The following is a 10,893-nucleotide window of genomic DNA, read 5'->3' as shown; positions in this document are numbered from 1 at the left end:
GCATCTTGCTCTTTATTTTTCATTCACACAGAGATTCAGCAAAACTGCCAATACAAATAAAATGGCAGCATTTCTCTTGCCCCTGCCTTTTACACAGAACTCAGCAAAGACGGTATAAAAGAACTGATTTCACACAGAGACTGCAAGGGTCATAGAGGAAGTCCAGGCATTAATGTTTCACACATAACCCAGCAAAGGACGAACATTGGTGCAACTATCCAATTTCCTCCCGACTTGGCTGAAGTGAACCTAATGTGTATTTTAAAAGTCAGATGTGCACGGCATCCGCCATCCAGCAGGTGTCAAAGTGCATTTAAGGAAGTCCTCAATATCGGTTTGCGTTAGCAGCCGCTATTCCGCCTGGCGTATGCCTGTCCGCCCAGCAGGTACTCCATCTCCTGGAAGCGCATGTTGGACACGCTGATGGCTGACGGGCCTTTCTCCTTGAAGCCAGCCTTGAGGTAGAAGGGCACCAGGAAGTCCTCGCAGATTAGCAGCGCCCGGCGGGGGTGCGGCATGCAGCGAAGGTACTGCAGGTACCGCCACAGCAGGATGGAGCCCTTGCCCTGCTGCCGACAGTGGCGGTGCACCGACAGCACGTGGATGTGCACCGTCGACGTGTTTGGCACGTGTAGGGTCATGGCCTCCTTTGAGACAAGCAAAAATAATACTCATTGAAAACAATTATAACTACTCAGGGAGAAAGTTGATGAGATTTTACGGTGACATCATCTATATGTCATCGACTTGGTCGTGCGTTCTGACCTGCGAAAGCCTCTCTTTGTCCCAGCCGGTGCCGATGATGAAGGCGACCAATTGACCCTCCTCGAACCAGCCCAGCGACAGCTCGGGGCACTGACGCACAAAGTGCAGCACCTCTTCCAAGGTCAAAGGGCACTCGCCGGACACTGAGACGAAAGCTGGAGCAAGGGGTGAGACAGAGGAGATGATTTAGTACTTCTCAAAATATACAGGAATGAACATAATAAAGTTGGAAATGGATTTAAAAGTAAAAGGGACAATGCTGACCTTCTCTCTCGATCTCAAACACGCTGATGGCATCCTGAGGCGTGAGGTTCCTGAATTCGCTGGCGGGCAACGTGTGTCGTCTCTGCCGCAGAGGGTTGACCACCCGGACGGGCGTCTTCAGGAAGAAGGGCTTGAGGAAGGGCGACGAGCCGCTCAGGTGCTGGGTCATGATGCCGACGTGTCCACCGGATGCTTCTCACAAGACGAATGTTGCTGGCTTGTTGCTCTCCTGGTCGTGTGTGCGCTCGGAGCTCGGGTGTATTAGAGTGTGTTGGTGCTTGGACCAACACGTGCAGCGCCTTGTTCTGTCTCCTAATCCTCCCCCGTGACCGATACCTGCTTGTGCATCATCTTGTAGTACCACTTTGACAAATGGGGCTCAATATTCCATGTTATAGTTTTTTGTAATCCCTGCAAAAATTGTACTAATGTAAAAATGTTGAAACATTTTTTTATTTATTGCTGTTTCTCATGATTCTTATTTCTTTTTTAGTTTTTATTTGATTTTGGATAAAATTTTGGTTCATTTTTTATTGATTAAACTTTGATTGTTTTTTAATTTGATTAAATTTTTGATTCACGCGCTGACATAATGAATGAATGTATTTTTTAAATATTTTTTTATTTATCGCTGTTTCTCATGATTCTTATTGTTTTTTTAGTTTTTATTTGATTTTGGATCAAATTTTGGTTCATTTTTTATTGATTAAACTGTGATCGCTTTTTAATTTTATTACATTTTTGATTCACGCGATGACATAATAAATGAATGTATGTTTTTTTTTAATTGGCTTATTTTGAGGCAATTTAGCATCCAACCAGATTTTACCTTCTTCTTCGTTTCTTATCGATGCTGCCTCATTGCATAGCGCCCCTTAGTGTTCAGAAGGACTTATTTGTTACAGGCTACAATAAAGTGAAATGTGCGGCAGCTGAGACGCGCAGGTGAGTGCTAAAATGTTAGCAATGACAATAGATATTCTCGAACTTATTAGATGTGCTGCCTCCGACTTCCTGATAATAAAAGTATATTTTTGAGTGAATGTTTTTGATGTTGCAGTGTTTGCACAATTTTGGGGATCAGGGGCACGAGGAGCTCATGGAATCAATCACACGCTGGGAGATCTGCTTGTCTTGCTGTCTGGCTGATTTGACCCCCTTGAAGAGGTTTAAGGCACGCTAATGAAATGGATGATTACTTACGGTGCTATCACGGTTTCAAGGAGACCTCACACGTGCCAAATGACCTGATATAATGGAAATATTAGGAACAGCTCAATCATTCTTAATTGCATTGAAAAATGTAATTGCGTGTCAATCTCATTTTGAATTGCGCTCGTATGAACTCATTGCTAATATAAGGAAAAAATGAACTGGCACAACTCAAAACATTTTTGACATAACGACTGTTTGCTCTTTATTGTTCTATGCACATGCTGCTAAATTTACAAGAGTCTTGAACACAGCATTTTACGGATGGGACACAAACTAACCATCTGGCGTTGTCCTGGATACCAGGGCCATATATGGTCTGAAGGAGGGCAGGAAGGCACGGCGTCGACTTAAAAAAAAAAAAAATCACATATGTAATGCTTGCATGGTCGGAGAATCTATGTATTGATCAAATGCATAATGTTATAGCCAACAATTGACACCTATATTTAATATTGCTTAATTACAATAACTATACATGAAATCTCCAGGTTGAGTGCAGTTGTGGCGTACTGGCAAAGTTGTTGAGTGCAACAAGCAGGCAAACTCAAGGCACAGAGATGTACAAAATGCTTCTTTTTTGTTTTTCTTGCAACTACATCACGTAAGCAGACGGTGGCGCTGTCGCACATGCAATTGAAACATCTTGTAGCTATTGTCATAATGCAGTGAAGCCCTGCATTTTCCTGTTTGGGCATTTGCAAATTTGCCTACTTTTGAGGGGTCTTCATTTAGATAGGCCATAACCTTGTCTAATTGAAAAAAGTGCTGTCGCCATCTTGTGGCATTTATATGCAACTACAAAACCTTTTGGGTGGCTGTCAATTCACTACGGCAGAGCTTAAGAACGGGAGTTTACTGTACACCGTTTATGCACTTACTCATTGTCAATATAAGTATCTTGTTCTTTTCCCCTAAATAACATGTATATTGTATAGTATACAATTTAAAAAGTAACACAGTATTCTAGTAAATGTATGAGTAAATTGCATATGATTTAAATAATGAACCAAGGCATCTAGATGTTTAAATGATCATGGTAAAGTCAGGAATGGATTATGAACCGTTTGGTCAGAGTGCAAAAATCATTTCAAAAACACACTAAGATGTCACATCTTGAAAAAACCATGACTGGTGAGTAGCGTATTGAAACACAGACAGATGTTAAAAATATATATGTCTGCAGTGGAGTCAAAACAGGAGGAAATGTGCTTTGGAATCCACATTGGGAGAGAAAAGCGTTTTCCGAGATGGCGGCCCTGATGGGAGGCGGGATGAAAAGTCGTCGATGCAGAAAGCGAGGACGTCAGGGGAGGAGGTGCTCGTCTTCCCGGTGGAAGCTGCTAGCGGGGCACAGGAGAGGTTGGCTGGAGCTCTGACTCTTCAGGCTCTCCGTGGACTCGGACGACCCTGGGGGAGAGACGAGGCTTGAGACGGTGAGCCTGTCGCCCGCGCGCAAATACGGAGTGGCAAGAGGGGGACAGGAAAGCCAACATACCGACCGCGCTTACTCCTCCATACCGATAGAGCAGGAGTCGGGACCGAGGGCTGGTGAGGAGGAGGTAGAGGAGCGCAAGGAGAGGAAATGTTAGGGAACGAGAAGCGCACACTGCCCACGTGCAAAGCATCCGGAGTGAAATTGAGATGACAGAGTGGACACTTAACACCCGAAAAGCCGATACGCTGAGACGACACTCATTGGTCACATTAGGTACACTTCATTATTATTGTGAAGGCCTTGTTTTGGATCTTCTCTAACTTAATAGGTGTACCTAATTAAGTGTCCAGCGAATGTAGTATTCACCCTCAGGAATTCGCTTGGAGTTTTTATTCGCTATGTGTCACACCTGGCAACGACAGGTCGCCGGCGGGGTCGCTCTCTGTTTTGGTCAAGCTGCTGTGTTCGCTTCCGCAGTCCTGGAGGATGTCGGCGCCGGCGTGCAGCCTGTCCTCTGAAAAGGTAAAACCGATGTCACTCAACTGCACTGCCCAAGTTTCAAATTGACGAGCTCACCGTCATCCGGGGACAGAGAGTCTGCAACGTCCTCGGTTGCGGTGGCCTAAAAATCAAGAGGACAATTTCGCTGTTAGTTTTGTCTGACTGCTCTAACGGCGAGTGACGTCAGCTTACATCGGTGGGAGCCGGACTGCTCGACAGGAGCGTGTGCGGCTGAGCGTCTGACATCTCTGACAGCTTTTCTTCATCCTCTTCCTGGATGGGCGAAGATGGGGACCTCAGGGTGCTGGCGGAGGGACACCAGAGAAGGTAACCATTATCTAAATGTATTAGCGCTGCTGTTTTGGTTAGCAAAGGAGCGCGGATGGACTCTGTTGATGGCGTGTGAGCAATTACACTTTTTATTATTTTTACCTGTCAGGTGATTTGCTGACTTTGCCTTTCTGCAGACTCCCGTCGCTCAAATGCTCCGGGGAACTCAGCTGTCGGCCGCTGTCGCCGCCCGAGAAGTTGATGTCGTCATATAGGGGCGCCGAGGGAACGGCGGGTGACGTGGACCGAAGGCCGTTCAGGGCCTCCAACAGCGAGACGGGCTCAAAGCCAGGTGGGACTGAATCAGTGCCCTGAGAAAATGCCAGACAAAATATTAGGCAAGTTCTTAAAGATTCTTAGATACTACCACACCGATACCACATGACTAACCTGAGTCAGTCGGGGGGAAAAAAAAAGTATTTGTGCATCCCTACTAAATATGTAACCGGGAACCTACTGAGTGCTCATCGTGGTCCATCGTCTGTGCCAGAACAGGACTGAAGGAGACAGGGGAGAGCGCTCCGGGCTTTTTGCGCACTGCTCGAATCTGCAGCAAGGCCCTGAAGGCTGCATTGGGGAAACACGGGGTCCGAGTGAGATTGTAACGTGTCCCTCCGAAAACAAGAGTGACGCCACTTACGCAGTCTGCAGATGGGACAGTTGTTAGCTTGGTAGCGCAAGGTGTCGGCGCACGAGTTGCACAGGCACAGGTGTCTGCACGGCAGGATGAGCGTGTCGCGCAGGTCCGACAGACACACCACGCACTCGTTGCTGTTGTCGCTGTTCTCGTCGTCGGATGGCTGCACGCGGAGAGGAGACGTTGGAACGAAACATCCTCGTTGGCATCTCGCTTTCACGCACCTACCTTAGTTTCTTGGTTGTTCTTGTTCTCAATGCCGTAGATCTCCTGTAAGAGGTAGCTCACACGGTCCACCTGCAGGCCAAAAGTTCAGGAGGTTAAAACTGACTCACTTTCATTTGTCTCCACTCTCAGATATACATGAAACCTACAATTTGCTTTTGCTTCAGTGGCTTGACGGAGAAACTGCCATCGACGTGCTGCGGGAGAAGAAAAGCACAAAACAAACGTGAGTTGGCATCATTCGAGGATTTTTTGTTATCGTAGCCGATTACTTGAGTTGCGTACGTACTCGTTCAAAGGCTGCCAAAAGTACGTGAGCGTGTCCGAGGCAGTCTTGGAAAGAAAGTACACATTAGTAGTTCCTTTATGGTGAGTGTGTGTGTGTGCGCAATGAAGCTCACTATCTACCCCAAACATCAACCTACCATCTCCTTCGTCGACCACTGCCTGGATCACCATGGGAAACACCCCTCGGTCCAGGTCAAAGTTGAGCTTTTAAAAATAAGACAATACAAAATAATTATTTAATTGTGGTTGTATTATTTCTGGTTGAACCGTGTTTTGGGTTGCAAATACTGACGTCATCATCTTTCCACTCGTTGAAGTCTATCTTGAAAGAAGGCATGGAGAACTGCTGGCTCACACCCCTCTTGTAGTGGACCGTCTCCGAGGCCATGGATGAATCCTTCGGGCTGTACCTTCACGGAAAAATCAACCAAAACGTCGATTAGTTGAAGGTCTGAACATTGCAAGACTAACCTATAAAACTAAAGTATTCAAATTAAGACCAATACAATTCCCATGAGATGACAACCTCACACAAACATCACTTGAGTGCAGTATCCATAGCAACTAGCTGTTGCTAAGGACCAGACTGTTGCTGTACAAAAAAGGATTCTTACACAGCCATCCCATTAGAAAATTCCTCAAAAGCCTGGCAGTAGAGAGTGATGGCCACCCGAGCGTCGGCGTCAAATGTGAACTCAACGCCGTACTGAACCTTTGGTTTGCCACCCTCCTCCACAGGTGAGTCAGAGTCGTCTTTATACCTGTGGATCGTAAGATTTGACAGGAGTCAAACATACTCCTTAAAAGCCTCGAGTCAGCCCGATCGTTCGTACCGAACCAAGCGCAACGAGTCCTTCCGAATGTTCACCAGACTCCTGAGGGTTTTCACCGGCTCGTGGGGTGCAGGGGTGACGTAGGGGAACTGTAGGCACACAAATTATTATCATTGCGCTTAACCTGAAATTCTCCATTGTGACACATTTCTAATGCGGTTGTGTTCACCTGCACTGGCCTGTTTCCCAGGAAATTTAAATCCATATTTTCCCCAAAAAGGTATCCCTCGGGATGTGGTGTGTCAAACTTCTCCCCTCCCATGAAAAAGTGGGTCGCAAAATAATTCCCTGTAGAAAAAGGATGATAACAGTTTACCAAAGTAAATTTATATCACCCTGATACCAAAACACATCTACACAACGCTTAGTAAACATAAACAATCGTCACAACTATTTCGATCGCTCCTACTAGTACTAGAACTGATCATTTGGAGCCTTTATGACATTGTAATATCGCTGACTAACCAGATTTCGGTGGAAACCGATAGGCCGAGTTTGCTTGGATGTCAATATCCTCAACACCAGCGATTCTGCGACTTAGGATGGATCCCATCTTCGTTTTCCTTCGCCGCCTAGCACTACGTTAGCTAGCAACCAAGACGGCCAACGGTGCGTCAGCAGCTGCGACCACGCTCGGACAACAGTAACCGTAACGACAAATAAAACGGTCACGTAATACAATTCAATTTAATTCGACATCGCGATTGACTTGTAGATAGCGGACGCACTGAATCCAAAAAGGAAAGTGGGCGAGTTGTTGTTTTGCCAGCGATATGCTAACGTTAACGCAGTGGCGCGATCTGATTGGCTGATTTCTCCGATGCGCTTCCTGATTGAGGGTGCGTTCACTTTTGAGCACCGCAGCGCCCGGTAAGAGAGCGGTGCGTTGATGAAGTCACCGGGAGGTCAGGCGGGGCTGTCGGCGTGCGTGTCTGGTAAATTTATTAAACTGGATTGAATGGGAAAAATCAAAGCAACGCACAAACAGTACCATTATCAAATCTGAAGTTCATGTTAAAAATCAATACTACTGATGACTATTTGAATTACTGGCAAATATTATTCTAAAGATGATAATTGTTTCCGACAAAAAACACAAAACAAAAATCATATTTAGTTAAATAAATTTGCTATAATAAACTACGGTCTAATAGTCAGATTATGATTAACATTTTTGGATGTGGTGGAACATGATGTCCTCTAACGGCCCGGATTTATAAACTGCAATAATGCAAGCACTTAGAATTCGTCAGTAGTACAGTGCGTGGTAAAGTGCGCTTTAGTTGCATACGTGATGAATTTATGCAATTGCCGTATAATGCCTATAATTATTGTTTGCGTCGCTTTCCATAAGTTATATTCTTAATTAACAGAAACAAACAATAATAACTTAAGTGTTATTGTTTTGATTTATTTACATCACATCTAAATCCGGTTAGCGGATGTCGGAAATCGTCATACGGTGACTTAACCACCCAGCGCACGTAAGGATTACTTCCTGTGAGAGGTAATAGCTGTCAAACACGTTAATTGTAATGTTTTATTTGATGAATCGTATAGTCATATTATTAGCTGTGTTTGTTTTGCTAGTACCTCCATGTTTGTTTTTTCGTGACTCGAATGGCGACGCAGCTAACGTTAGCATAACAAGCTACACTCGTCTGGACAAAACACAATCCCGTGGCCATTAAGAGAGTGTTTATTTTCTTTTTGGCATGTTTTCTCGTATAAACAAAACGAAACGACAAGAAAAAACGATAGCATCTTCCTGGCATAGTATCTTCTGGAGGAGCGATTCTCGCGTCATCTGTCAATTAGCTAGCGTCACTAGCCGCGGTTTCTACAGTGGATTTATGTAACGATAACGTAATCAACACCCAAGCCGATAACGCGTAATGGTTTTGAATAATTTAAAACCCATTTACACATTTGTGTCAATGACGTAAAAGAAGTTATCAGGAACCTCCTGTGCTTGTAAGCTTTGAGCAGGATAATCTCAGGATTTAAATAAAAGATCAGCGTGCTAGTAGTCGCGTTCGTAAAACGAGACAAGACCACAAGTGTAACATTGTATCATTTAAATGTGATGTCATAATAACAGTGGTGAATCTTCAAAAGACACGCATTGTGGTGGTGCACACCAGAAGTTATAACTATCCCTATTTCAGTAAATATAAACACCTTGTTTACCTCTCTGACATGTTTGCAGCTCAAACCGTGTGTGTGTTTTGTGTTGTAGCTTTGTGAAAGCATCCCTTTCGAGTACTCTAATTAAAAGAACTCTGCGTCCAACACATTCCCCATCCCATCAGCGTCCAGTCTCCCAGGCCGATATGTCTAGTGATCCTCCTCCGCCCTACCCTGGAGGTCCGAGTGCTCCCCTCATTGAGGAGAAGAATGGACAAGCGGGTACAGATTAAATCAATTGTGTTGATTGTGTATCTGCCATGAGGCACACTGCTTGACTTCCTTGTTCTTGTTTTAAAACAGCTCCTATAAGAACAGGGCCCCCGCAGGGTCAACCTCTACCTCCAGAGTACGGGCCGCCCCCGTATGAAGGTCCGCACCCGGGCTTCCTTCCGCCACACGTCCCGGGAGATGGACCTATGCCCATGCCAATGCATATGCCCTCGCCATCCCAAGGTGAAATGTCTGATCCTCATGAAGTAGCTATTGTAGGAGGTCTCCAATTTCATACATCATGTCTTTCTTTCTTCTTACAAAGGTGGTATGTACCCGCCGCCCCCCGGCCACTTCCCGCACCCCATGCCAGGCCACATGGGCCCCGGTGGCCCCGTTCCCTTCATGCACATGGGCAGCCACACAGCGACCACCGTCATGGCCCCGCCAGGAAGCGCCACCACGGTGACTGTGCTGCAGGGCGAGATGTTCCAGACATCACCGGTGCAGACGGTGTGCCCGCACTGCCAGCAGGCCATCGTCACGCGCATCTCCCACGACGTGGGCCTCATGAACACCCTCTTTTGTCTCTTCTGCTTCTTTGTGGGGTAAGTCAATCACAGAAGCTACTTTACAGGTTCAAGTTGGGAGCAAATCATTTTTCTGTTGGATCGATCTGTATGGGTTTTTGAACTTGCCGTTCCATTTCAGGTGCGATCTGGGCTGCTGCTTGATTCCCTGTCTGATCGACGACCTGAAGGATGTGACGCACACCTGCCCTTACTGCAAAGGTTACATCTACACATACAAACGTATATGCTAACCGCCACTGACGTTCGCTCGCTCGCAGCGCCCTGCTGCCCCCTCCCACCTCCACCCTTACGTTTGCAGCTTGTTTCCCACTTAATTTGTCCTTCCAAACGCAGTGAATACCTTGTAGATATTGTTCATCTCATACATTCATGCGGGCAGCATTTTTTTTGTTTCGTATTTTATCGGGCAAAGTGAAGGCTAGGTGTGATGTTACATGTGTAAGTGAAGAAGTCATTTGTATGGAAGGGCTGTGAAACTGGTCACTTTATTTGCCATTAACTATTCTTTAGTTACTGATTTATTTATGTTGATTATTTAAAGATATATTTTAACATGGCCCTTTTGAAGACTGTGAACATTTGTGTCTATGTCAACAGCTTCTTTTCTGATCCCTTCTTGAATGTGAACATGCCCACCTTGATGTAGTTTTCCAGAATCATTTTTATTTTTAATCTTCCAGGCTTCTTTCAGTATGCACAAAAGTGATTGACAGTTGAGCCCCCCCTCCCCTTCATGATGTACTTAAAAAAAAGACAACATATGCACTTTAAGGACAAAAAACCCTCCAATATTTCGCAAAAACGTAAAAGGCATCGTAGTTGAGGCTGCTTCTGGCTTTATTGTTGATAAATCCCTCCATAGGTGCACTTAAGAGGAACAGGTTACCGGTGTGTGAATGTGATGTCACTCGATTGTATCGCCTTCAAAATTGTCGGTCGAATGTTTGTCACAGAGATGAATGCTGAGGAACAAGTTACATTATCGTCACACCCATTTAAAGATGCTCGAAACCATGTTCAAAATAGGAACTAGCTGCCATAATGCAGTTACATCCCAGAGTTGCATCGTGATAATATATTCCGATTTAAAACAATTGTTCATCAACAGCATGCCCTCATAAGTAGCTTACTACTTTACAGGTACCGTGCATAAAAATGCAAAATGTAAAATAATGCCATGACTAAATGTGTCAGTTGCATCTTTTTTTTTTTTGGCTTGCAAAACTGTGCATATAATTAAAAAAAAAGGTTTTATTACAAAGTACTGTACATGCCATTGTGATGGTAAAATTGCCAGTCCGCATTGCTCTCAATGTGTGTGATCTGTATAATGACATTGAGTCAAATTTGTTTGACAGGTGTACATAGCTACTATTTTATCAATAAAAATCAAGTACATCAATGGAA

The 10,893-nt window shown here is 44.9% G+C and overlaps 3 protein-coding genes across 4 annotated transcripts; 1 reads left to right on the top strand and 2 right to left on the bottom strand.

Annotated features, from left to right (window-relative positions):
- Positions 1 to 4: 4 nt before the first annotated feature.
- aanat2 (aralkylamine N-acetyltransferase 2) lies at positions 5 to 1,486 on the bottom strand. Its single transcript, XM_088358438.1, has 3 exons — positions 1,030 to 1,486; positions 766 to 920; positions 5 to 647 (listed from the first exon to the last, which is right to left on the bottom strand). The coding sequence occupies exons 1-3, from the start codon at positions 1,196 to 1,198 to the stop codon at positions 342 to 344; spliced, it is 630 nt and encodes a 209-aa protein (XP_088214564.1). The 5' UTR covers positions 1,199 to 1,486; the 3' UTR covers positions 5 to 341.
- Positions 1,487 to 2,419: 933 nt separating this feature from the next.
- Positions 2,420 to 7,314, bottom strand: mgrn1b (mahogunin, ring finger 1b). Of its 2 annotated transcripts, XM_088358430.1 has the most exons (17): positions 6,959 to 7,314; positions 6,663 to 6,781; positions 6,494 to 6,582; positions 6,275 to 6,421; positions 5,953 to 6,070; positions 5,798 to 5,864; positions 5,662 to 5,705; positions 5,522 to 5,569; positions 5,376 to 5,444; positions 5,151 to 5,310; positions 4,968 to 5,077; positions 4,613 to 4,821; positions 4,373 to 4,484; positions 4,256 to 4,301; positions 4,089 to 4,193; positions 3,740 to 3,789; positions 2,420 to 3,651 (listed from the first exon to the last, which is right to left on the bottom strand). In XM_088358430.1, the coding sequence occupies exons 1-16, from the start codon at positions 7,044 to 7,046 to the stop codon at positions 3,749 to 3,751; spliced, it is 1,572 nt and encodes a 523-aa protein (XP_088214556.1). In that variant the 5' UTR covers positions 7,047 to 7,314; the 3' UTR covers positions 2,420 to 3,651; positions 3,740 to 3,748. The 2 variants fall into 2 exon arrangements, with proteins under 2 accessions (XP_088214556.1, XP_088214554.1); XM_088358428.1 differs by lacking the exon at positions 3,740 to 3,789 and having other exon boundaries at positions 6,959 to 7,313.
- Positions 7,315 to 7,844: 530 nt separating this feature from the next.
- On the top strand, positions 7,845 to 10,893 carry cdip1 (cell death-inducing p53 target 1). Its single transcript, XM_088358439.1, has 5 exons — positions 7,845 to 8,000; positions 8,733 to 8,902; positions 8,984 to 9,136; positions 9,219 to 9,501; positions 9,605 to 10,893. The coding sequence occupies exons 2-5, from the start codon at positions 8,827 to 8,829 to the stop codon at positions 9,714 to 9,716; spliced, it is 624 nt and encodes a 207-aa protein (XP_088214565.1). The 5' UTR covers positions 7,845 to 8,000; positions 8,733 to 8,826; the 3' UTR covers positions 9,717 to 10,893.

The sequence above is a fragment of the Syngnathus floridae genome, chromosome 17 (assembly GCF_059516105.1).
Source record: "Syngnathus floridae isolate MCC-2025c chromosome 17, RoL_Sflo_1.0, whole genome shotgun sequence".
Classification (NCBI taxonomy): domain Eukaryota; kingdom Metazoa; phylum Chordata; class Actinopteri; order Syngnathiformes; family Syngnathidae; genus Syngnathus; species Syngnathus floridae.
This window is presented reverse-complemented; position numbering and strand designations above follow the sequence as displayed.

Bases quoted from the DNA above. Each gene is read 5' to 3' on its own strand.
- aanat2 (XM_088358438.1), bottom strand. From the start codon at position 1,198: ATGACCCAGCACCTGAGCGGCTCGTCGCCCTTCCTCAAGCCCTTCTTC. The intron at 921-1,029 runs GTCAGCATTGTC...CCCTTGCTCCAG, and splicing joins GTTTGAGATCGAGAGAGAAG to CTTTCGTCTCAGTGTCCGGC. The intron at 648-765 runs GTCAGAACGCAC...CTTGTCTCAAAG, and splicing joins ACAAAGAGAGGCTTTCGCAG to GAGGCCATGACCCTACACGT.
- mgrn1b (XM_088358428.1), bottom strand. From the start codon at position 7,046: ATGGGATCCATCCTAAGTCGCAGAATCGCTGGTGTTGAGGATATTGAC. The intron at 5,706-5,797 runs GTAGGTTGATGT...TTTCTTTCCAAG, and splicing joins AGTGGTCGACGAAGGAGATG to ACTGCCTCGGACACGCTCAC. The intron at 5,570-5,661 runs GTACGTACGCAA...CTTCTCCCGCAG, and splicing joins TTTTGGCAGCCTTTGAACGA to CACGTCGATGGCAGTTTCTC.
- cdip1 (XM_088358439.1), top strand. From the start codon at position 8,827: ATGTCTAGTGATCCTCCTCCGCCCTACCCTGGAGGTCCGAGTGCTCCC. The intron at 8,903-8,983 runs GTACAGATTAAA...GTTTTAAAACAG, and splicing joins GGAGAAGAATGGACAAGCGG to CTCCTATAAGAACAGGGCCC. The intron at 9,502-9,604 runs GTAAGTCAATCA...GTTCCATTTCAG, and splicing joins CTCTTCTGCTTCTTTGTGGG to GTGCGATCTGGGCTGCTGCT.